The sequence below is a fragment of the Otolemur garnettii genome, unplaced genomic scaffold (assembly GCF_000181295.1).
Source record: "Otolemur garnettii isolate 467f Iridium unplaced genomic scaffold, OtoGar3 scaffold00020, whole genome shotgun sequence".
NCBI classification, from domain to species: domain Eukaryota; kingdom Metazoa; phylum Chordata; class Mammalia; order Primates; family Galagidae; genus Otolemur; species Otolemur garnettii.
In genome coordinates this window covers 3,991,599-4,015,758 of record NW_003852415.1, presented here as the reverse complement: position 1 = coordinate 4,015,758, position 24,160 = coordinate 3,991,599, and the positions used below count along the sequence as shown (strand labels likewise).

Below are 24,160 nucleotides of genomic sequence, written 5' to 3'. Positions count from 1 at the left end.
ACCAGTTTGATGGAAGTGTTTCAGATTGTGTGTGAAAACCCCACACTGTACCCCAGAAGTGCATTAATGTACATAGTTACCATTCAATAAAAAAAAAAAAAAAAAGAGTTTAAGACCATCTTAAGTTCAAGACTGACACCCCATGTCTTCTAAAAACAGAAAAACTAGCTGGCTGTTGTGGCAGGTGCCTGTAGTCTCAGCTAACTCAGGAGGCTGAGGCAAGAGAATCACTTGAGCCCAGGAGACTGAAGTTGCTGTGAGCTGTCATGATGCCATTGCTCTCTGTCAAGTGTGACAAAGTGAGACTCTGTCTCAAAAGAAAAAAAAAGAAAAGAAGAATCTGGCAGTTTCTTATAAAGTTAAACATATGCTTATCATACAACTTAGCAATTTCATCTCTAGACATTTACAATCTAAGATAAATTAAAACTCATGTCCATACAAAGACTTACCCATAGGGTGGCACCTGTGGCTCATTGTGTAGGGCGCCAGCCCCATACACAGAGGGTGGTGGGTTCAACCCCACCCCTGCCAAACTGCAACAAAAAAATAGCCAAGCATTGTGGTGGGCACCTGTAGTCCCAGCTACGCGGGAGGCTGAGGCAAGAGAATCACCTAAGCCCAAGAGCTGGAGGTTGCTATGAGCTATGACACAACAGCATTCTACTGAGGTTGACAAAGTGAGACTCTGTCTCTAAAAAAAAAAAAAAAAGACTTATCTATAAATGTTCATAGCAGCTTTATTCATGAAAGCTCCCAAAGTGAAAATCACTCAGCAGGTAAATGGGTAATCTACAATGTATTTATAAAAAGAAAAGCAACTTGGCAATAAATAGGAGCAAACTAATAGTCACTGCAATGTGTGATTTCATCTTGCATTGAGTGTAAGAATCCAATTACAGAAGAATACATATTGTATGAGCTTATTTTTATAAAATTCTAGAAAAGGCAAAATTATGGTAACTGAAAACACGAGCAGTTGCCGGCATATGGTGATGGAGGGAGGGCATTAATGTCACAGTAGATAAGGAACTTTGTTTTTTTTTAAACGATAGACTTCACAGCTATCTGTGATCATTTTATTTATTTATTTATTATTTTTGTTGTTGTTGCAGTTTGGCCAGGGTCGGGTTTGAACCTGCCACCCTTGGTATATGGGGCTGGCACCCTACTCACTGAGCCTCAGGCAGTGCCCCAAGGGACTTTTTTTTGGTAATGGAAATGTTCTGTATCTTTGTTATGATAATGATTACATAATGTATATACTTGTCAAAACTCTGTAAATTAGGTGGCTCTTGCCTGTAATCCCAACACTTTTTGAGGCCAGGCATGCTTTGGGAGGATTGGTTAAGGCCAGAGTCTAAACCTGGGCAATATAGCAAGATCCCATCACTGCAAAAATTAAAAAATTAGTCAGGTATGGTCGTGTGGGCCTATAATTCTAGTTATGTAACTGACGAAGTTGAGGCAGGAGGATTGCTTGAGCCTACGAGCTTGAAGTTGTAGTGAGCTATGATTGTGCCATTGCACTTCAACCTGGGCAACAGACTGAGACCCTATGTCAAACAAAAAAACCCAAAAAGCCCTGAACAAATCAAGCTTGGAGGGGGTAGGTAAATTCACATCTATTTGGTATAATACATAAAGCTGCTATGAACATTTGTGTACAAATCTTTGTGTACATACTGGGCAGAGGGCATGCTCATAGCCTTGACTCAATTTGTGGAAAAAACTATGTAAACAAAACACTTGTAGCCCCCTAATATTATGAAATTGAGAAAAAAAAACAACAAAAAAGCTCAAACTTAATAGAATTATGCACTTAAATAGGGTAGATTTAATTCTATGTAAGTTATACCTAAAAAAAAAGAACCTGTGATCTCTCTGTTGACTTTGTCAAAACTTCAGCGCATCAGCATCTTCTAGGGTAGTGGTTCTCAACCTTCCTAATGCTGCAGTGTATTTTCATTGTTAAAAAGCGGTTGTGACCCATAGGTTGAGAACCACTGTTCTAGGGCATCAGGCTGAAATAACGTGTGATGGGCACCGACTGTTTCATGGAGTACTGCGGACTGCAGTGTAATAATACAGAAGGTCTTCTTGGGGACATTTTCCTTCATTGTTGCTCATCCTTCAGTATCCACTGACAAAGAGATATACAAAACTGTCTGCCAGCTACAGTGGCGCATGCCTATAACCCCAGCGCTTGGGAGGCTGAGGAGGGTAGATTCCCTTAGCTCACAAGTTTGAGCAAGAACAATACCCTGTCTCTAAAAAATAGCCGGGTGTTATGGCAGGCACCTATAATCCCAGCTACTTGGAAGGCTAAAGCAAGAGGATGGCTTGAGCCCAATAGTTTGAGGTTGCTGGGAACTAAGACACCACGGCACTCTACCGAGGGTGACCAAGTGAGCTTCTATCTAAAAAAAAAAAGAGAGAAAACTGTCTTCCTTACACTCTGATTCTGTTGTTTTCTGCCAGGTCTGCTCACTAGAAAGATTCCGCTCCTTACAGGATAAGCTACAACTCCTGGAAGAGGCAGTAAACATGCATGATGGAAATGTCATTACTGCAGTGAGTTAAGGGTTTTGTTGTTTACTTAATTGTGGGGGGGGGGGACATGCATTGTGTGTGGAATTCTTTGATTATAAGAAAGAAACAGAAGGTTGGCTACTCTAGGTTCTGAGAGCAGAGAGCCATGAGAGCAGTCTTTTTCAGAGGGAAGTGTTTTTCAGCCAGTGTGGGTACACATGTGGACTTCTAAGACACAGCTTAGTTCCAGATGTCTATTACCTCTCCTATCACAGGGAGAGAGATCTGTTGTCTGTATCTGTGAAGATTCCTAATGAGTTGCCAGCCTCTTTCCTAGACTTCACGTGCTTAGGGCAGGGCGTTGTGTTTGAAAGATTATGCATTATTTGTTCACTTTTTCTGTAGGTTCTGATTTTCTTGAAAAGGACACTGTGCAAAGGTGAGCATGGTTTGAGGGAAGTCTTCAGTCAGCATGATGTCTGCCACATTTGAGGGGAGAATGGCATGTGACTTTCATACCAGAGTACACCAGTATCAAATCTATTTTAGAGACTGCTGGGGTGCCCTGAGACTTCACATTAGATGCTCCATCACTTAGGGTCATGACTGTAATAACTACAAAGCCCCTATTAGTGGTTTGAGGAAGTCAGTCCACACTAAGTGCCTGTTGTTTGGATTGGTGAGAACTAAAAAGCTGACTCAGTGCTGTGAGTTACCTGTACCATAGAGTGTGCTGCTGGTGGATTGAAATACAGGGGCAAACCATTCTTAAGATTCTGCTAGGCTTTAATGAGAGAACTTTTAGAATGTGTGAGAAGGAAGGCCAGTTTCACACTTGACTAATAGGCTTCATTGTTTCTCAACCTAATTCCTGACTGCCAGAGATCCTCTTCCGAGAGCTGGAGGTGCGACAGGTTGCCCTGAGACATTTCATTCACTTCCTTAAGGAAATAGGGGATCAAAAGCTGCTTTTAGACCTCTTGAGGTAAGAACTGATTATCTGGTCTATAAAGTTTATTAAGTACTTCTTTTAAAGTACTCTGGTAATACAAAGGGACAGAAGATACTTGTCCTTTTTCTGGAAACAGAAAACAAGACATTGAAATGCGATGGGGTAACTTTCATAAGGCAACAGATTAGCAGGTAGTTAAGAAACAGGCTCTGGAGTTAAACTTGAGGTACACACTGACTGGTTCTACCACTTAGTTCATGGAGTGACCTTAGCAAAAGTTACCAGCCTCTTCATCAATTTTCATGTCTATAAAATAAAGATGATGATATCTAACCCACAGGGTCATTATGAAGATGAAAAGAGGCTGTGAGTTAGCACTTAGCATAATGCCTAGTCTGTAATATTAATTAATATTTAGTAGACATTTTCTTATAAAAGATCTAAAATAAAGGTACTTTTTTTTTTTTTTTTTTAACTTAATCTCAAGTGATGCCGGTGAGAAGTACAGTGGAGGAGAAGATAATTTAATTTTCAGTCAGGATACCTGAGGAAAGCCTCATGGAAGTGATTAGGATTTCAACTGGGCCTGTCACAGGCTGGGTAGGATTCTGATACCTGGTGGGTAGGCATATCTGTTGTGGGTAAATGGATGTCAGGATACCTGAGGAAAGCCTCATGGAAGTGATTAGGATTTCAACTGGGCCTGCCTCAGGCTGGGTAGGATTCTGATACCTGGTGGGTAGGCATATCTGTTGTGGGTAAATGGATGTAGGGGGGACCCTCTATCATGTTTTCCTTCCCTATCTCATGCCAACCCATGGAGACTATTTCTTACTCTTAGATTTAAAGTACGTATGTTATGTCCTTTCTACAATGTCCAGAAAAGGGTTGAATCTCTGTTGAGAGTGACATGCAGCCCAAGGTAAATCTGATTATTCAGTGACTCCAGCCCATTAATGAGCTGCCCCAAAGACTTAAGTTGGGGAAAACAGGTTACCTGGTCAAGATCAAGATAACAGATGATTAACCAGGAATTTGCAAAAGACATGCTAATGGAGGTAGGCTGTTTCCTTCTTCCCTTCCTCCCTCCATCTTTTCCAATCAACAGTGCTTTATCGAGCATCACCTCCATGCCAACAGTGATGTTAATTATATTTGTCTATTCAAAGTAAAGAGGAATCAGAAGACAGAGAGGTCCTTGGGCACCAGGGACTTAACTAAGCCATTTGGGGGAGATAAAACATCATACTTGTACGTGAAAACAATAAAGAAATACAGAAAATCTGTTTGTAAGAGTGTATTGGCAGAGAAGAGCACTTTAATTAAAAAAAATAGACAAGGTTTCGGTGAACTAGAGTAGATTTTGTGAAGGTTCTGAGCCTTTCTGTCAGACCTGTTCACATTACAAAGTTATTAGTGCAATGTCTTTTTGTCTTTGCTTTTCATTCATCTGGAAAGAACGGGAACAGTGTAATGTAGCCTAATCCACCATTTATCTTGTGTGTAGAGGGGAACACGTTTGAATTATTTCTTTTAGAGCAGTCACCCTGCTTTGTAAGGTTATACTACCACACATCAATAGATAAAAATGCCCTGCTCCCTTCTGCTTCTTCCCAGGTTCCTAGATAGAACAGAAGAGCTTGCGGTAAGTGTGGCCTTTGTTTCAGTTGGGGACCTATTTAACAGGAATCTAAGCCAAAACCCAGCCTCCAAGATCCCAGATTGATTGAACTATTTCCTTTGATATTGACCATATACAGAAGAGAGAGGCATCTGAAAAACCTGAAAACTTATCCAAATGATATTTGTTTCTTTTTGTATGCTCTTTTGGTTGGGCTTATGAATAAGTTTTTTAAAAGTTAAACGTATAAAAACTGTCCTGATGAGTTTGTAATGTGTTTTTTTAGTGGTTTTCAAGTCCCAGTTTATAGGAATTTCTGAGTTTTGGCTGCTAAACACTAAAGAGAATATTGAAAGCTAAGTGGATACAAAACTAGATACAGGTCAAGAAGAGAAAATAGATCAAGTCGGTGGTGCATACAATACACATTTTGGCTGAGAGTTCCATAGCCAACTGTTAAAATTCATTTTTGGCCGATTCTCACAATCATACAGTAAAGTGAACTAGAATACAAGCATAAATCTGAAATATTACCAAAAGCTTAATTGTGTTATTTAAACTTTAGTGATGTGTTTTTAAAAATTTGACGTTGTATTACAGGAATAAGAATTTTTCAGTGCTGTCAATGACATTGTTATTCTTTTAGTCACTGTACTGAACATTTGTGATGTTATCAATACACACATTCAGGTGGCACACTTAACAATATTGTTAACCTTCTTTGCACAGTGAAATATAATTCAGGAAAATGTCAGCAACATGTTTTCTTTTCTTCTTCTTCTTTTTTTTTTTTTTTGAGACAGTCTCACTCTATCGCCCAGGCTAGAGTTGCCCTGGTGTCATCATAGCTCACAGCAACCTCAAACTCTTGAGTTGAAGTGATCCTTCTGCCTCAGTCTCCTTAGTAACTAGGACTACAGGTGCTCACCATGACACATAGCTAAGTTTTCTATTTTTTAGTAGAGATGGGGGTCTTGCTCTTGCTCAAGCTGGTCTTGAACTAATGAGCTCAAGGGATTCTCCTGCCTCAGCCTCCGAGAGTGCTACGATTACAGGCATGAGCCACTGTGCCCAACCTGTAACATGTTTTCTAAAAGGAGTTTGTATTTAATATTTAACCCATGGGAAAATCTGAAAAACCATTTATCCTCATCAATTGAAAATGATTGGCAGTCTGTAGACATCGTTTTGAAAAGCTTTCTATTTTTAATCTCCATAGGTTGAAAACTATAAGGAATTTTCTTCATATAGCATTCTTATAAAGTTTGTTTTGAATTTGATTAGTGAGAATAAATGTGTTTTGGATAACTTTTGTTTGTTTGTTTGTTTGTTTTTTGAGACAGAGTCTCACTGTGTTGCCCTCAGTAGAGTACTGTGGCATCATAGCTCACAGCAACCTCAAACTCCTGGGCTCAAGCAATTCTCTGGTCTCTGCCTCCCAAATAGCTGGGACTACAGATGCCTGCCACAATGCCTGGCTATTTTTTTTTTTAAATGCCTGGCTATATTTAGAGATGGGGTCTTGCTCTTACTCAGGCTGGTCGCAAACTCAAACAATCTGCCTATCTTGGCCTCCCAAAGTGTTAGGATTACAGGTGTCAGCCACAGCCTGGATAACTTGTTTTTATCTAAAACTTTATTTCCTTTTTACTCATTATGTTGGAATTGAAGATGATTTATAGTGCATATTATATATAAATTTGGAGTTTTTCAACCTTGTAAACTTTGGAAGTGGCAAAGCTAATAATTTACTTTTATCCTTATAGAATATGAAGATTTCCTAAGTATGACTTTTTTTTAAAGAGTTAAGGCCATGGCTTGGTGCCTGTAGCTCAAGCGGTGAAGGCGCCAGCCACATACACCAGAGCTGGCGGGTTTGAATCCAGCCCGGGCCTGCCAAACAACAATGACAACTACCACCAAAAATAGATGGGCGTTGTGGCAAGTGCCCGTAGTCCCAGCTACTTGGGAGGCTGAGGTAAAAGAATCGCTTAAGCCCAGGAGTTGGAGGTTGTTGTAAGCTGTAATGTAATGCTGTTAGCTGTACCCTAACTTTGGTGACAGAGTGAGACCTATCTCTGAATAATAATAATAATTTTTGCATATAAAAATTGCAACTTTCACAATCATCACTTACTATTACATCAGTTAATTTTTTTTTTTTTCCTGTGGCAATCACAGTTCACAGCAACTTCAAACTCTTGGGCTTAAGCGATTCTCTTGCTGCAGCCTCCCAAGTAGCTGGGACTACAGGCCACAACAGCTGGCTATTTTTTTATTGTAGTTGTCATTGTTGTTTAGCAGGCCCGGGCCGGGTTTGGAACCTGCATCTCTGGTATATGTGGCCGGTGCTCTAAACACTGAGCTGCAGGTGCTGAACCTGCCTCAGTTAACTCTTAGAATAATAAATAAACATTTATACTTCAGTTTTTTTTATTGTAAAATAAAATAAATTTCTTTTTTTTTTTTTTTTTTTTTTTGAGACAGAGCCTCAAGCTGTCCCCCTGGGTACAGTGCCGTGGCATTACAGCTCACAGCAACCTCCAACTCCTGGGCTCAAGCGAGTCTCCTGCCTCCGCCTCCCAAGTAGCTGGGACCACAGGCGCCCGCCGCAACGCCCGGCTATTTTTTGGTTGCAGCCGTCATTGTTGTTTGGCGGGTCCGGGCTGGGGATTCGAACCCGCCACCTTAGGTGTACATGGCTGGCGCCTTAGCCGGTTGAGCTATAGGAGCCGAGCCATAAAATAAAATAAATTTCAATGGCTCAGTGCCTGTGGCTCAAGCAGCTATGGCGCCAGCCACATACACCTGAACTGGCGGGTTCAAATCCAGCCCAGGCCCACCAAACAACAGTGACAGCTGCAACCAAAAAATAGCTGCGCGTTGCGACGGGCACCTGTAGTCCCAGCTACTTGGGAGGCACAGGCAGGAGAATCGCTTGAGCCCAGGAGTTAAGAGTTTGCTGTGAGCTGTGATGCCACGGCGTGCTACCAGTTGTGGCGGGCACCTGTAGTCCCAGCTAGTTGGGAGGCTGAGGCAAGAGAATCACTATGCCCAAGAGTTTGAGGTTGCTGTGAGCTGTGATGCCATGGCATTCTACCGAGGATGACATAGTGAGACTCTGTCTCAAAAAAAAGAATTTCAAAATGGAAAGCACTTTTGAGTTTTTTTCAGAGCTACATGTAGAACCTATAGTACTGGAATGTGAATATTTAGCTATAAACAGTGACTGACATGCCCTATTCATATTACTGATATTTATATCATCATATGACCACTAATCTTGTTAACAGAGCAAGACCCTGTCTCTTTAAAAGAAAAAGAAAAAAGAAGAAAAAGTTGCTAATAAAATTAAGGACTTGAGATTTTAATTTAATTAATTTACCAAAAATGGCTAGTGGCTGCCATATTGCATAGACTAGTTATAGGTAAACCTAATAGTTTGGGCATAGTGGCTTATGCCTATAATCCCAGTACTTTGAGAGGCCAGGAGTTTAAGAGCAAACTAGACAGTATAGTGAGACCCCCATATCTACCAGAAAATAAAAAAATTAACTTGAGCATGGTGGTACACACCTGTAGTCTTAGCTACTCAGAAGGCCGAGGCAGAAAGGTCACTTGAGCTCTGGAGTACGAGGTTACAGTGAACTATGGCAACAGAGTAAGACTCTGGGCAACAGAGTAAGACCCTGTCACTAATACATAGATAGAAAAACCTACCAATGATTTTGGATCACTCCTTATTCCTCTCCGCCCTCTGACACACTCAGAAGGAATCTCTGAGAATGAAGAATTTGGTTTATCTTTTTTTAAAGCATGAAAAGTTCACTTACTTAGCTACCTTCTTCTAAGGAGACAAAACAGCTCAGAGCCTTTCTCTGCTTTTTGTAGCTATCCCATTATCGAGAGCATTTGAACATTCAGGACCCTGAGAAACGAAAGGAATTTCTTAAGACCTGCATTAGGTAAGCATGGAGTAGAAATGGTTTTAAGTACATATATCTTTATCTAAAAGGAATGAAGAGAATAAACATTAGTCTTAACAGCGTTTTCACTGGTGGTAAACTGAGAGAAATAAAGACAATATAGACAGTTTTTTCTAAAGCTATATTTATTTAATTTGAAAGACTGTCCTGAGATTTTGTCCTCACCACTCCACTCCTTTTTAGTAGTAAAATGGGCTATACTTTTTTTATGACCTTATGTAATAAAAATTGGCAACATTTTTTGGACTTGTTATTTGTTTGTTTGTTTTGAGATAAAGTCTCACTTGATTGCCTAGGCTAGAGTGCAGTGGGTATCATCATAGCTCATAGCAACCTCAAACTCCTGGGCTGAAACATTCCTCTTGCCATAGTCTCCTCAGTAGCTGGGACTACAGGTAGGCACCACCACACCCAGCTAAATAAGTAAAAAAAAAAAAAAATAATAAATAAATAAATATATATATATATATATACAAACGCACATATGTTTATATGTATGTATGTATGTATGTATGTATATTTTGTAGAGACAGGTTCTCTGTTAATCAGGGTGGTCTCTAACTCTTGGCCTCAAGCAATCCTCCTGTCTCGGCCTCCAAAGTGGTAGGACTACAGGTGTAAGCTACCATGCCTGGCTCCTTATGTATTTTTATTTTTTATTAAATCATAACTGTGTACATTAATGCATTTATGGGGTATAATGTGCTGATTTTATATACAATTTGGAATGCGTACATCAAACTGGGTAACATAACCTTCACTAACTTCTTTGTTGTGATAAGACATTTATACTTTATTCTTTTTTTTTTATTTCCTTGCTTATTTTTTATTTTTCTTTGCTTTCTTTTTGTTGTTGAGACAGTCCCCACCCTATGCCATGTGCAAAGTGAAATGGCTTCATAGCTCACTGCAACCTCAGACTTGGGCTGTGGGCATCCCACTGCCTCAGCCTCCAGAAGCCACTGGGATTATAGGTGCTCGCTGGGTTTTTCATTTTGTTAGTTGGTGTCTCACCCTCGCTCAGGCAAGTCTCAAACTACTGAGCTCAAGTAATTCTCCCTCCTAAGCCTCCCACAGTGCTGGGATTACAGGTGTGAACCACCATACCTGGCTATACTCTTAATAGTTTTGACACGTACCCTTGCATTTTTCTTTATGTATTTCTTTTTTTTGAGAGACAGTGTCTTACTATGTCACCCTCAGTAGAGTGCTGTGGCATCACAAGTCACAGCAACCACCAACTCTTGGGCTTAAGCAATTCTCTGGCCTCAGCCTACCAGGTAGCTGGGAGGTGCCCGAAACAGCACCGGCTATTTTTTTGGTTGTTGTAATTGTCATTATTTGGCAAGCCCCAGCTGGGTTTGAACCTGCCAGCCCCCATGTATGTGGCTGGCACCCTAGCCACTGAGCTACAGGTGCAGCCCTGTTCCTTATGTATTTTTTTTTTTTGAGACAGAGTCTCACTGTGTTGCCCTTAGTAGAGTGCTATGGTATCACAGCTCACAGCAACCTCAAATTCTTGGGCTCAAGCTATTCTCTTGCCTCAGCCTCCCAAGTAGCTGGGACTATAGATGCATGGCACAAGCCCACCTCCTTTTTAGAGATGGAGTCTCTCAGTTGCCCAGGCTGGTCTCAAACCTGTGAGCTCAGGCAAATCCACCTGCCTCGGATTACAGTGTTAGGATTATAAGCGTGAGCCACTGTACCTGGCCTGTAATTGAATTTTATAATTTTTCTTGGAGTCAGTTCAGTAGGGGAAAAAGGTAGCAGTAAATCTAAAGGGCAGATGTGTGAATTAGAAGTTTAAAATCTGGCATTTAAACCGGATGCAGTGATTCACGCCTATAATCCTAGCACTTTAGGAGGCTGAGTTAGGAGAATTGTTTGAGGCCAGGAGTTTGAGACCAGCCTGGGCAACATACAAAACCCAAAAAAATTAGCAACGTTTAGTGGCATGCACCTGTAGTCCTAACAACTTGGGAAGCTAAGGCAGAAGGATTACTTCAGCCCAGGTGTTTGGGGTTCCTGTGAGGTATGATCACACCATTGCACTCCCGCCTGGGTGACAGTGAGACCCAGTCTTTAAAAAAAAAAAAAAAATCCTGGCCTTACCAATTGATTTACTATATAATTTTTAGGCAAGACACTACCTTCAACATTTTCATGTGTTAAAACATAATATAGTGTGGGCAGCACCTGTGGCTCAGTGAGTAGGGCGCCAGCCCCATATGCTAAGGGTGGCGGGTTCAAACCCAGCCCTGGCCAAAACTGCAACAAAAAAATAGCCAGGCATTGTGGTGGGCGCCGGTAGTCCCAGCTACTCGGGAGGCTGAGGCAAGAGAATTGCCTAAGTCCAGGAGTTGGAGGTTGCTGTGAGCTGTGCTGTGTACCGCACTCTACTGAGGGCAATAAAGTGAGACTCCTCTGCCTCTAAAAAAAAAAAAAAAAACCTAATATAGTGGTAAAGGTGGGACCCTTGACATTTGTAAAGATCTTCACTGCCATGCTACATAATTTAATTTGCCTTTATTACTTGGCAATAAAAAATGGCTAACAAATTTGTGTCCTTTAAGTAGAGTTAAACCACAATACAAACCACAGAGATAGGATAGGCAGTTGGCTAGGCTAACTCACTAGCTTTGTGACCTACACACCAAACATTCCATCTCCCCAAAGGAGAAGATTCTAATTCATTCCTTGGCATAATCATTAATGACAATATGTATTTTGTGGACTTCCAGACTCTCCCTTGAATTGGGAAACCTTAAATCTAAGTCAGGCCAGATGCAGTGGCTCATAGATGTAATCCTAGTACTCTGGGAGACTGAAGTGGGAGGATTGCTTGAGGTCAGAAGTTTGGTACTAGCCTGAGCAAGAGCAAGACCCCCATCTTTTTTTTTCTCTTTTTTTTTTTGAGACAGAGCCTCAAGCTGTCCCCCTGGGTAGACTGCCGTGGCATTACAGCTCAGAGCAACCTCCAACTCCTGGGCTCAAGTGAGTCTCCTGCCTCCGCCTCCTAAGTAGCTGGGACTACAGGCGCCCGCCACAACGCCCGGCTATTTTTTGGTTGCAGCCGTCATTGTTGTTTGGCGGGCCCGGGCTGGGGATTCGAACCGCCACCTTAGGTGTACGTGGCTGGCGCCTTAGCCGGTTGAGCTATAGGCGCCGAGCCAAGACCCCCATCTTTACAAAAAATAGAAAACTTAGCCAGGTGTGGTAGCATGTGATTGTAGTTCCAGCTACCAGGGAGGCTGAGGCAGGAGCTTTCTTGAGCCCAGAAGTTTGCGATTATGGTGAGCTGTGATGATACCTCTGCATTCTAGCCAAGGTAAAAGAGCAAGACTCTGTCTCAAAAAAAAACTAAGCTGAAGGCCTACTCTATTTTCTGCTCTCTAATTCTGCCTTTAAGTGATTCTCTTGAGGTGAATTGAGATAAGTCTTGTGAAGTACCATGAGCCTCTTAATGATTACAATGGTTATTTGATTTAGTTGGGTCTGTTTCCTTTTTTGAGTGGTAAAAGAGGTACTAACCTTCTGGCTCTCTACCAGTTTACCATTTTCAGCAGAAGATTCTGCACACATCCAAGACCATTATACACTCCTGGAACGTCAGATCATTATTGAGGTTAGACTCTTCATCTCTACATTTTCTGCTCCAGTACCTCCAGTCTGTTCAGTATCTAGGACAGCAGTTCTCAACCTGTGGGTCGTGACCATAGGAACTGTATTAAAGGGTCGCAGCATTAGGAAGGTTGAGAACTAGTGATTTAGGAGATATGTATACCTTGGACATTTATGTCATTTTCTGTTAAGTCTCTAGAAGCCTTTCATTTTCTCCCTCTACGTGGTAACCTCCTTCCTCCCTTGTTTTTGGGCATCATTTTTTTTCTTACCTGCTGTTAACTTGGAAGTATTTCTTCTTCATCTCAAATCTCCAATGTCATCATTTCTCCAGTCTTTCTCTAGTTAAGTTGTATCCATGATCATTTTATGAATTTTAAATTCTCCTGGGATATCCTAGGCAATTTCTTTCTTGTTCTCTTCTTTGCATCATTCCTAGGGTGGGAAATACACTTGCTATAGTATTAAAAATTTTTCTCCTACCTTTAACTCCATGGGCATTGTTTTCTTTTTTTTTGCTTGGCTTACTCCACTATAGGCAAATGATCGACATCTAGAATCAGCAGGACAGACTGAGATCTTCCGAAAGCACCCGCGCAAAGCTTCCATCCTCAACATGCCACTGGTGACAACGCTTTTCTATTCCTGCTTCTATCACTACATGGAGGCTGAGGTACAGACATATGAAAGACAGGCCCCACAAGTTGTCATCACATAGTTCAAGTCTAACACTGTGATGTATTCGTTTAATAATGGGTATATATAATTCTCAGAAATCTACTTGGAAGCTTTTCACCTCAGCAAGGGTGAACCAGGAGGGAAGAAGGTTTGTAAGAGTTTGTGTGGCTTCGAGAGAGCTGGCACACTTGCATAGCATGTCTCTTCCTGGTGCTGATTCCCCTCACAGTCTGCTCAGAAGTCCATAATTTCAATGCATTGGCATGCCATAGAGAAGAGCAGCAGTGTGTCAGGAAGCGGCAAATACTTAAAAAAAATTATTTTTGAAGAATTTGGATTTAATGATCACAGGTAGATACTTCCCCCCTTATTTGGATTAGCAGAAAACTGGAAAAAGCACCATGCTTATTAATCTAATTACAGATAACCCAAATTGTGATACTTGATTATTTCCCATGGAGCTTTTCCCTTAAATTAATTTTTCTCCCTTAAATGGGAGATTGGGTGGCATTTAGGAAAGTCATTATCGCTAAAGTGCCTTCTCCACTTCCATCCTAGGGAACATTCAGCAGTCCCATCAACTTGAAGAAGACATTTAAGGTAGATATAAATTGGTTAGTGTTTTGTAAAAGTGGTGTCAGGTTAACTATTGAGTGGGTGTTGCTTTGTAACCTTGTACAGTCTTGATATCCCAGGTTAAAGGTAAACGGAAGTATGTGGGAAGTGAGAGAAGACTTTACATGGCCTGTAGCAATGCTGGGACTTAGGAATTAAGGGTTTTTGATGAGGTAAAAAAATTCACTGATGTTTGAGAGGCATAATCAATACCAGGGAATATTTATGCCCATCTTTTCTAAAATTCTGAGGCACTTCAGTTGATATATTTCCACTTCCTCTTAATTTCTCTTGGTCTGCTTTCTAGATTCCAGACAAACAGTATGTACTGACAGCCCTGGCTGCTCGTGCCAAGCTTCGAGCCTGGAATGATGTAGATGCCCTCTTTACCACAAAGGTAGGTGCTCTGTTTTGTACCACTGAGTTCTTGGGAGAAAGAAGCATCATATCATGCTATAAATTCTAGTTACTGCTTTACATTATTCTTTCCACTTTTTATTTTCCAAAATGTCAAAGCTGAAAAGTTGAAATAAGGATAGGTACAGTGGTTCATGCCTGCAATCCTAGCCCTTTGGGGGTGCTGAGGTGAGTGGGTTACTTGAGCTCATGAATTCAAGACCAACCGAGCAAGAGAGAGATCCCCTCTCTACTAAACACAGAAAAAAAGAAATAGCTGAGTGTTGTGGTGGGTGCTCATAGTCCCAGCAACTTGAGAAGCTGAGGGAAGAGGATTGCTTAAGCGAGTTTGAGGTTGCTGTGAGCTATGATGATGCCACAGCACTCTACCCAGGGTGACAGAGTGAGACTCTATCAAAAATAAAAATACGCAAAAGAATAGTATAATGAACACTAATAGTCTTCATTATAAGTTCACTAACTTATTAACATTATTGCCATACTGGCTTGCTCTTTTTTTTTTTTTTTTTTTTTTGAGACAGAGCCTCAAGCTGTCCCCCTGGGTAGAGTGCCGTGGCATTACAGCTCACAGCAACCTCCAACTCCTGGGCTCAAGCGAGTCTCCTGCCTCCGCCTCCCAAGTAGCTGGGACCACAGGCGCCCGCCACAGCGCCCGGCTATTTTTTTTTTTTTTTTTGGTTGCAGCTGTCATTGTTGTTTGGCGGGTCCGGGCTGGGGATTCGAACCCGCCACCTTAGGTGTACGTGGCTGGCGCCTTAGCCGGTTGAGCTATAGGCGCCGAGCCCTGGCTTGCTCTTTTAATATACAGATGGATTTTTTTTTTCCTAAACCATTTGAAAGTATGTTGCAGGCATAATGACACTTCTCCCTTAAATATTTAAGCATTTATGTCCATCCTAAGCACAATTTTATTATCATTCTCAAGAAAGTTTACATTAATACAATAATATTATTATATATGTATATATATCTCCATATTTAAATCACTTTCTTATAGTTCTTTTGTTTGTTTTTAGCATTTATTTTCTATTAGGATCCAATCAAAGACCTTGCCTTAAATTTGGTTATCATGTCTCTACTGATTTACATTAGACAAAAATTAATTTTTATTGTATAATTTAAGGTTTACAACATGTTTTGCTATATACTTAGTGAAATGATTACTGTGGTCTAGCCAATTAGCATCCGTTATATCACACAGCTATCCAATTTTCAAATTTCCAGTATCAAATACAATATTTTTACTTAAGTACTCATGCTGTAAGTTCAGTCTCTTAAGTTTATCCATTCTACACAACTGTAACTTTGTATTCTTTGACTTACATTCCTCTTGTCCTTGGAAACTATTTTTCTTTTTAAGTGTTGAGATTGTTTTTTAGATCTCACGTATAAGTGAGATCATACAATATCTTTCTTTCTTTGTCTGGCTCATTTCACTTAGCATAATGTCCTCCAGATTCCTATTTTTGCAAATGACAGAACAGAATTTCCTTCTTTTTTTTCAGGCTGAATAATATTCCTTTGTGTGTGTGGGGGGGTGTATATATATCATACTTGAGTGGATACTCAGATTGTTTCCCTATCTTGGCTATTGTGAATAATGCTACAGTGAACATGGGAAGGCACATATTTTTATGAAGTGATGATTTCATATTCTTTGGGTACTTACCCAGCAGAGGAATTGCTGGGTCATATGATAGTTCTATTTAGAATTTTTTTTTTTTTTTTTTTGAGACAGAGCCTCAAGCTGTCCCCCTGGGCAGAGTGCCGTGGCATTACAGCTCACAGCAACCTCCAACTCCTGGGCTCAAGCGAGTCTCCTGCCTCTGCCTCCCAAGTAGCTGGGACCACAGGCGCCTGCCACAACGCCTGGCTATTTTTTGGTTGCAGCTGTCATTGTTGTTTGGCCGGTCCGGGCTGGGGATTCGAACCTGCCACCTTAGGTGTACGTGGCTGGCGCCTTAGCCGGTTGAGCTATAGGCGCCAAGCCAGTTCTATTTAGAATTGGTTGTTTTTTTGTTTTTTTGTTTTTTTTCCAGTTTTGGCCAGGCTGGGCTTGAACCCACCACTCCTATATATGGGCTGGTGCCCTACTCCTTGAGCCACGGACACTGCCCTATTTATAATTGTTTTAAGAACCTCAACACTGTTTTCCATAATGGTTCCACCAGTTTATATTCCTACCAGCAGTGTACAAGGCTTCCCTTTTCTCTGTATCCTCACAAACACTTGTTACCTTTTGTTCTTTTTTTTAGATAGAGTCTCATTTTGTCATCCTTGGTAGAGTGCCATGGTGTAAGATCTCACAGCAACCTCAAACTCTTGGGCTTCAGCAATCCTCTTGCCTCAGCCTGCTGAGTAGCTGGGACTCCAGGCACCTATCAGATTCCTGGCCATTTTTTTTGGTGGGAGGACATAGAGACAGAGTCTCACTTTGTCACCCTGGGTAGAGTGCCATGGTATCCTACCTCACAGGAACCTCAGACTCTTGGGCTCAAGTGATCTTCTTGCCCCTGAGCTCAGTCTACCTGCCTCAACCTTCCAGAGTGCTAGGATTATAGGCATGAGCTACCATGCCTAGTTGTCTTTTGTCTTTTTAAAAAAATTAATTTTATTGGAATACCAAGGCAGGAGGGGAGGATCACTGTAGGTCAAGGTTTGAGATGAGCCTGAGCAAGAGTGAGATGGAGTCTCTACTAAAAATAGAAAAAAATTAGCGGGGCATTGTGGCAAGCACCTATAGTCACAGCTACCTAAGAGGCTGAGGCAAAAGGAGCACTTGAACTCAGGAGTTTGAGTTTCCAGTGAACTATGATGAGCCACTACGCTCTTGCTATGGTGACAAAGGAAGACTCTTATCTCTAAATTAAAGTAAACTGCATTGTACATATTTGAGGTATACAACACAATGTTATAAGATACGTATTAATAGTGAAATGATTACAGTAGTGAAGCAAATTAATAAATCAGTCATTTAACTTAGTTATCTTTATTTTCAGTGTTACAAGAGCAGCTACAATCTCATTTAGCATAACTCCTGATTACAGTACAATATTAACTGCCTTCCTTGTGTTGTGCATTAGACTTCTAGACTTATTCATTGTACATAGCCGCTACTTTGTATTCTTTGACATACATCTCATTTCCTTCCCTCCCAGCTGTTTTAATTATTTTATGCTCTTTTTCACTCTTTTTTTTTTTTTAAGATTTCCATATGTAAGTGAGATCATGCAGTATTTTTCTTTCTGTGTCTGGCTTATTACACTTAGCACAGTGTTCCAGGTTCATCCATATTACGGTAAATAGGTTCTCTCTTTTTTTTTTATTATAACTTTTTTTTTTTTTGAGACAGAGCCTCAAACTGTCCCCCTGGGTAGAATGCCGTGGCATCACAGCTCACAGCAACCTCCAACTCCTGGGCTCAAGCGAGTCTCTTGCCTCTGCCTCCCAAGTTGCTGGGATCACAGGAGCCCACCACAATGCCTGGCTATTTTTTTTCGGTTGCAGCCATCATTGTTGTTTGGCAGCCCGGGCTGGATTCGAACCTGCCACCTTAGGTGTATGTGGCTAGCGCCTTAGCCACTTGAGCCACAGGCGCTGAGCCTCTCTCTTTTTTTTTAAGGCTAAATAATGTTTTATTGTATATAACATATATATACACCATAGTTCCTTCATCCATTTGTCTGTCAGTGGATGTTCCATATCTTGGCTATCGTGAATAATGCTGCACTGAATATGGGAATGCAGGTATTTTTATGAGGTTGTAATTTGGGGGTTTGGGGGGTATATTCCCAAAAGAGGGATTGCTGGGTCATATGGTCATTCTATACTTACTTCTTTAGAAACTTTCATATTGTTTTCATAATAGCCACACCAATCTATATTTCCACCAACAGTGTACAAGGGTGCCCCTTTTTTCTATACTGCCACTAACACTTACCACTTACTTGCCTTAGTGATAACAGATACCCGTACAGATGTGAGGAGGTATCTCATAATGGTTTTGATTTGTATTTCCCTGATGTGGAGTGATGTTGAGCACCTTTTCATATACCTGTTGGCCACTTTTTTATGTCTTTGGACAAATGTCTATTCCAGTCCTTTCTTTGCCTATTTTTAAATTGAACTATTTGTTTTTCTGCTGTTGAGTTATGTGACTTCTTTATAAATTTTAGATATTAACACCTTGTCACATACAAGGTTTGCAGTATCTCCTTCTAATCCATAGGCTATTATTTCATTTTGATTGCTTTTGGTGTTGTATCCAAAAAATCATTGCCAAGGCCAATATCAAGGGGCTTTTCTTCTGTGTTTTCTTTTAGGAGTTTTATGATTTCAGGTCTTATACTTGAGTCTTTTATCCTTTTCAAGTTCATTTTCGTGTGTGGTGTAAGACAAAGGTCTAATTTTATTCTTTTGCATATGAAAATCCAGCTTTCCCAGCACCATTATTAAGAAACTATCCTTTCCCTACCCTGTCTTCATTGTGCCCTTGTCAAAAATTAGTTGACTGTATATTGTTGGGTTTATTTATGGGCTCTCTATTCTGTTCCACTGGTTTCTGTATCTGTTTTTATTCCAGTACCATACTGTTCAATTTTTATGGCCTTGTAGTATAATTTGAAGTGAAATGTGATGCTTCCCACATAGTTTTTCTTTGACATGATTGCTTTTGCTATTTGGAGTCCTTTGTGGTTTCATATGAACTGGTTTACATTTTAAATGTCTATTTTTCTATTTTGAGTTTGAAAAAATTCTGTTTTATCCTTTTTGTTAATTAGTTACATTAACTACTTAAGCAGTAATGCATGCCTGTACATGTGTCAAAATCACATACTGTGTGAAAGGAGGTAAAGGATGAAGTTCCTCTCATTGTCTACATACTCATGTTTCATATTCAAGGCAAACACTGTTAAACAGTTTGATCGGTAGCTTTCCATATCTTCCCTCCTGAATTTACAAATGAACATCTAAATATAAAGATTTGGAAGATACAGGCCAGGCGGAGTGACTCACACCTGTAATCTCAGCACTCTGGGTAGTCAAGTGGGATGAGACCAGTTTGAGTAAGAGTGAGATTCTGTTTCTACTAATAATAGAAAAATTAGCCAGGTGCTGTGGTGGGCACCTGTAGTCACAGCTACTAAGGAGGCTGAGGCAGGAGGATCACGTGAACTGAGGAGTTTGAGGTTGCTGTAAGCTAGGTTGGTGCCATGGCATTCTAGCCAAGGACAACAGAGTGAGACTCTGTCTCTAAAAAAATAGAAAAAGATTTAGAAGATAGAATTTTTTCTACATTAATAAGTTTAAACTACAGATATTAAGTAAACTACTTATTCCTTTTAGCAGTATTTCATAGACTTTTTCCCTTTCATACCTAGCTACTGCTACTCCATCTTCCTTTTTCAGAACTGGCTAGGCTATACCAAGAAGAGAGCACCTATTGGCTTCCATCGGGTTGTGGAAATTTTGCACAAGAACAGTGCCCCTGTCCAGGTAATGGCTCCTAAAGACTTGAGATGGGGGCTCGGCACTGGTAGCACAGTGGTTATGGCACCAGCCACATACACCAAAGGTGGTGGGTTTGAACCTAGCCTGGGTCAGTAACCAATCATGACAACTGCAACAAAAAATAGCCAAGTGTTGTGGCGGGTGTCTGTAGTCCCAGCTACTTGGGAGGCTGAGGCAAGAGAATCGCTTGAGCCCAAGAGTTTGAGGTTGCTGTGAGCTCTGATGGCACAGTACTCTACCAAGAGCGACATAGTGAGACTCTGTCTCAAAAAAAAAAAAAAGACTTAAGAAGATACTCTAAGAGAGCTAACTTTTACCCTCTTACTGGTCAATGAAGGGTGAGACCTGACCTGTTTTGTTTTCCCTTAAAGGCAGTATAGTGGCTGTACTATCCCTTAAGACAGAAAAGGCCAGACAGGGAAGTTCTCTCCCTTGTAGAAGGAATCCTACATTTGGGGAGGCTGAGATGGAAGGATTGCTTAAGGCCAGGAATTTAAGACCATCCTGGGCAATATAGCAAACTCCTCATCTCTACAAAAACACTTCTGAAAATTAGCCAGATGTGGTAGTGTGTACCTGTAGTCCTAGCTGTTCAGGAGACTGAGGCAGGAGGTTTACTTGAACCTAAAAAACTAAACTAAACTATGATCGTGTCACTGTATTTCAGCCTGGGCAGCAGAGGTAGGCCCTGTCTTGGGGAGGGAAGAGAAGAAGTAATCTATGACTGTCTCCTCTGAGGCGTGTCTGCTGTGTTTAGCCTGTGTAGAGTATTGATGTAACAAAAGAACTCACTGAAAAAGGCCATCAAGGAATATGGGCACATGAATCAGATCTAGAGCACTCCCATTGCTAATATGTGTTTTTGGCTTTAGGATAAGGAGGACTGTGTTGTTCCCTTCTTACCTAGGGAACATGGAAGTACTGCCCAGTGTTACATCATTATGACTGATGATAGGAATGCCAGACATCAGATATTGAACTCTTTTGCCTTCTTTGGGATATTTTTTTTTCCTACTTACAGAGTTCTTCAGTTATGTGAGCTTTGTGCATTAATCAGAAATACCTCTTCCCACAGATACTACAGGAATATGTCAATCTAGTAGAAGATGTGGACACAAAGTTGAACTTAGCCACTAAGTTCAAATGCCATGATGTCGTCATTGATGTGAGTCCCCAAGAAATGAGAGCCCTCAGATCCTCAGTGGAGTGAGGGATTATAATATTCTCTGTCCTAGTCTCGGTGCCTGTGGCTCAAGCGGCTAAGGCACCAGCCACATACACCTGAGCTGGCGGGTTCGAATCCAGCCCGGCCCGCCAAACAACAATGACGGCTGCAACAACAACAACAAAAAAAAATAGCTAGGCGTTGTGGTGGGCACCTGTGGTCCTAGCTACTTGGGAGGCAGAGGCAGGAGACTTACTTGAGCCCAGGAGTTGGAGGTTGCTGTGAGCTATGATGCCATGGCACTCTACCCAGGGGGATAGCTTAAGGCTCTGTCTCAAAAAAAAAAAAAAATATTCTCTGTCCTAGATTCTAGGGTGCTTCTATCAATTCTTACTGAAAGGACAAAATAGGAAGAATTTGTGCGGAGACCAGCACTCCTGTATCACCTTCCCAGCCCTCTGACTTGTTTCTCTGTGTTTTTATAAACTAATTGCATTTGGAAAATTCATGGAACTCAGTGTACATAAGCTCTGTAGACTTCTTTCCAACATGAAATTTTTGGGGTGCTGGACTCACTGTCATCTCATTGCACCCTCTGGCCTCTCTTTGAACCTTGAGTTAAAGTGATATGACAAAAAGAAATAACCCCTCATTCTAGAAAGTTGATTAGGGGTTTATATTATTCATTTGTTTTGGTGTGTAGACCTGCCGGGACCTGAAGGATCGTCAGCAGTTGCTAGCATACAGGAGTAAGGTGGATAAAGGATCTGCAGAGGAAGAGAAGATTGACGCCCTTCTCAGCAGCTCGGTGAGCAGCCACACCTTACCCATGCAGCAGTCTTAAGAGACAGTTTCACAAAGTAGTATCATATGTATGTTCCTGAGGCCTGGAAGGGATTGCAGTTAGCAGAGCCACATGGATATAAGGTTCTCCTGTGAGCTGAAAGGTCACAGCACTGCTTTGAACAGCAGAAATTAATCCCAAGATGTAGGATGATAAAAGGGTTTTGGAGACCTCATGTTGAGACTTAACTATAATGCTCTGATAATTGTTAAACCTATTGGGTAACAGAAACTAACTATTATAAGTATAAAAACAACAGTTATAGAATTGGATTATCCAGACTATGGTCTCCTGGAATGGATGTGACTTGCTGTTGGAAATAAGAAGCAAGTAAAATAGGCTTTAGCTATTTTGGGAGCACAGCTGGTCTCTTATAACATGAAATTATTGAGATTTTTGTTAATATGGAACTTAGTTCCCTATTAGATATTTTGAGACCTACATAAGGGTCATCTAAAACTAATGAGGTTCTGGCCCTAAAAAGGACAGAATGAGAATAAATGCCCTAAACTGGGCTTGTAAAATACGGAATAGGTGATTAATTCATCTCTGAATAAATCAACTCTTCCACACATTTTTTTGTTTTGTTTTTCTTGCACATATTTTTAAAAATTTCTCAACACTCCCCACATCTGATTCTTACATTTTTTTCCCTAGCTATGAGCCTTGTTTTATTGCATTCTTTCTACCTTGCTATAGGAATAAGTGAAAACTGATTATGTACCTTCATTGTTTCCTCTTTCCACAGCAAATTCGATGGAAGAATTGAGTGGCATTAGCTACCCTGAAACCTGCCTCACTTTTTCTTTTCCTGCCTGTGAAAGTAATGAGAGCTCTTTTGGGAGAGCATCAGTATCACATCACTTGGGCTGATTATCCACAGGCACTGCTTGCCTGCATCTTTTGACAGAAGCCAGCACTTGGGCATGGATAGATCAGACTAATCTTCCGTCCAAGAGATTTAAAGGCCAAGATCTAAACCTTTGACTTATAAGAATGATTCTTTCCACCTGGTGCTCATGTGAAGGTGGGAGTGATTTCTAGATTGGGCCCATAGTGGGTGAAACCTTTCTTGGTCCGAGAAAAGTCACTGCTCCAGAAAGGAACTCTCTTAAACTGTGAGGTACAGGTGTAATATGATGGCCAGTCCATTCCACTCATCTAATTATGATCCAGGACATGGTGCTGGACCTTGGCAGTTCTGCTGTGAATGAAGTCAGAACAGAACCAAAATGGCTGTCTTCCAGGGGCTTCAGAAAGCAGTCCAGTGTTGCCCAAGACCTGTTTGAGACACACACCAGATTGCACAGAATCCTCTACACCATGACAGACATTACCCAGAGATTGTGTTTCTTCAGCCAGTATCCCTCTGCTGCCCCAGTTTACTCTGTGTCCAAAAACTTAGGGTTCCTCTCTCACCTGCACTTTCCTCAACTTCTATGCCAGACTCATACCCTCATACAGAGCTCAGATGGAGCAATGCTGGAGAGCTCTCTCCCTTTATGCAAAATCTCATTATTTCCAGAAGTTTCACCTGGGCTAAACTCAACAGCACTTCTGTTAGGCTATTTAGATAGTGGTTTTATTTTCACACTTATTTTTTGAGAGGATATTCTATAATGCTATATTCTTGCTCTGTGCCATTATTTACCTCTCTTCTCTGTCTGAACTGGGTCTTCGTGACATGCCTAGACTCCTAATAAAGCTGTTTCTTCCTTAGTGCCTTCTCTTCCACTCCCAGTTGTTTTGTGCAGAATAATGAAATAATTGCTCAATATCTTGAGACCACTACAAGTCTCCTTCATTGACTACATTCAGCATATAGCAGGTTATAGAGTAACTGCTATGGCAAAGCTGGGCCATATGGTTAACAGAAAGAGCACTGAACTGGGAGACACAGACCTAATTACCTTTCCCAGCTCTACCACTAACAAGTTGTGTGATACTGAGTGAGTCTTTTTCTCTGTCTGCTCATTTTCTTCATTATAAAATAAGGGCAGGGTAATCTAAAAGACTGTCAAGTTTTGCACTCCTGTGAATGTGGCAGGGTAGAAGATGAGAAAAGAGAAAATAATTCATACAGAGGCACATAGCATACGCAGTGGTTCTCAACCTGTGGGTCATGGCTCCTTTTTAACAATGAAAATACATTACGGCATTAGGAAGGTTGAGAACCACTGCTTTAAGGCAATGTTGTTATCAACTAGAAGCAACTTTT

At 41.0% G+C, this 24,160-nt stretch overlaps 1 protein-coding gene across 1 annotated transcript in view; it reads left to right on the top strand.

Annotated features, from left to right (window-relative positions):
• Positions 1-23,864, top strand: part of VIPAS39 (VPS33B interacting protein, apical-basolateral polarity regulator, spe-39 homolog) — a 41,831-nt gene extending 17,967 nt beyond the window's left edge. The window contains exons 8-20 of the mRNA XM_003786942.3: positions 2,482-2,574; positions 2,938-2,971; positions 3,415-3,517; positions 5,102-5,129; positions 8,997-9,070; positions 12,641-12,716; positions 13,251-13,385; positions 13,949-13,990; positions 14,313-14,402; positions 19,832-19,918; positions 21,009-21,098; positions 21,802-21,906; positions 22,691-23,864. Coding sequence (XP_003786990.1) covers positions 2,482-2,574; positions 2,938-2,971; positions 3,415-3,517; positions 5,102-5,129; positions 8,997-9,070; positions 12,641-12,716; positions 13,251-13,385; positions 13,949-13,990; positions 14,313-14,402; positions 19,832-19,918; positions 21,009-21,098; positions 21,802-21,906; positions 22,691-22,711 — 978 coding nt within the window. The 3' untranslated portion in view covers positions 22,712-23,864. The remainder of the gene's footprint in view (positions 1-2,481; positions 2,575-2,937; positions 2,972-3,414; positions 3,518-5,101; positions 5,130-8,996; positions 9,071-12,640; positions 12,717-13,250; positions 13,386-13,948; positions 13,991-14,312; positions 14,403-19,831; positions 19,919-21,008; positions 21,099-21,801; positions 21,907-22,690) is intronic.
• Positions 23,865-24,160: the final 296 nt, after the last annotated feature.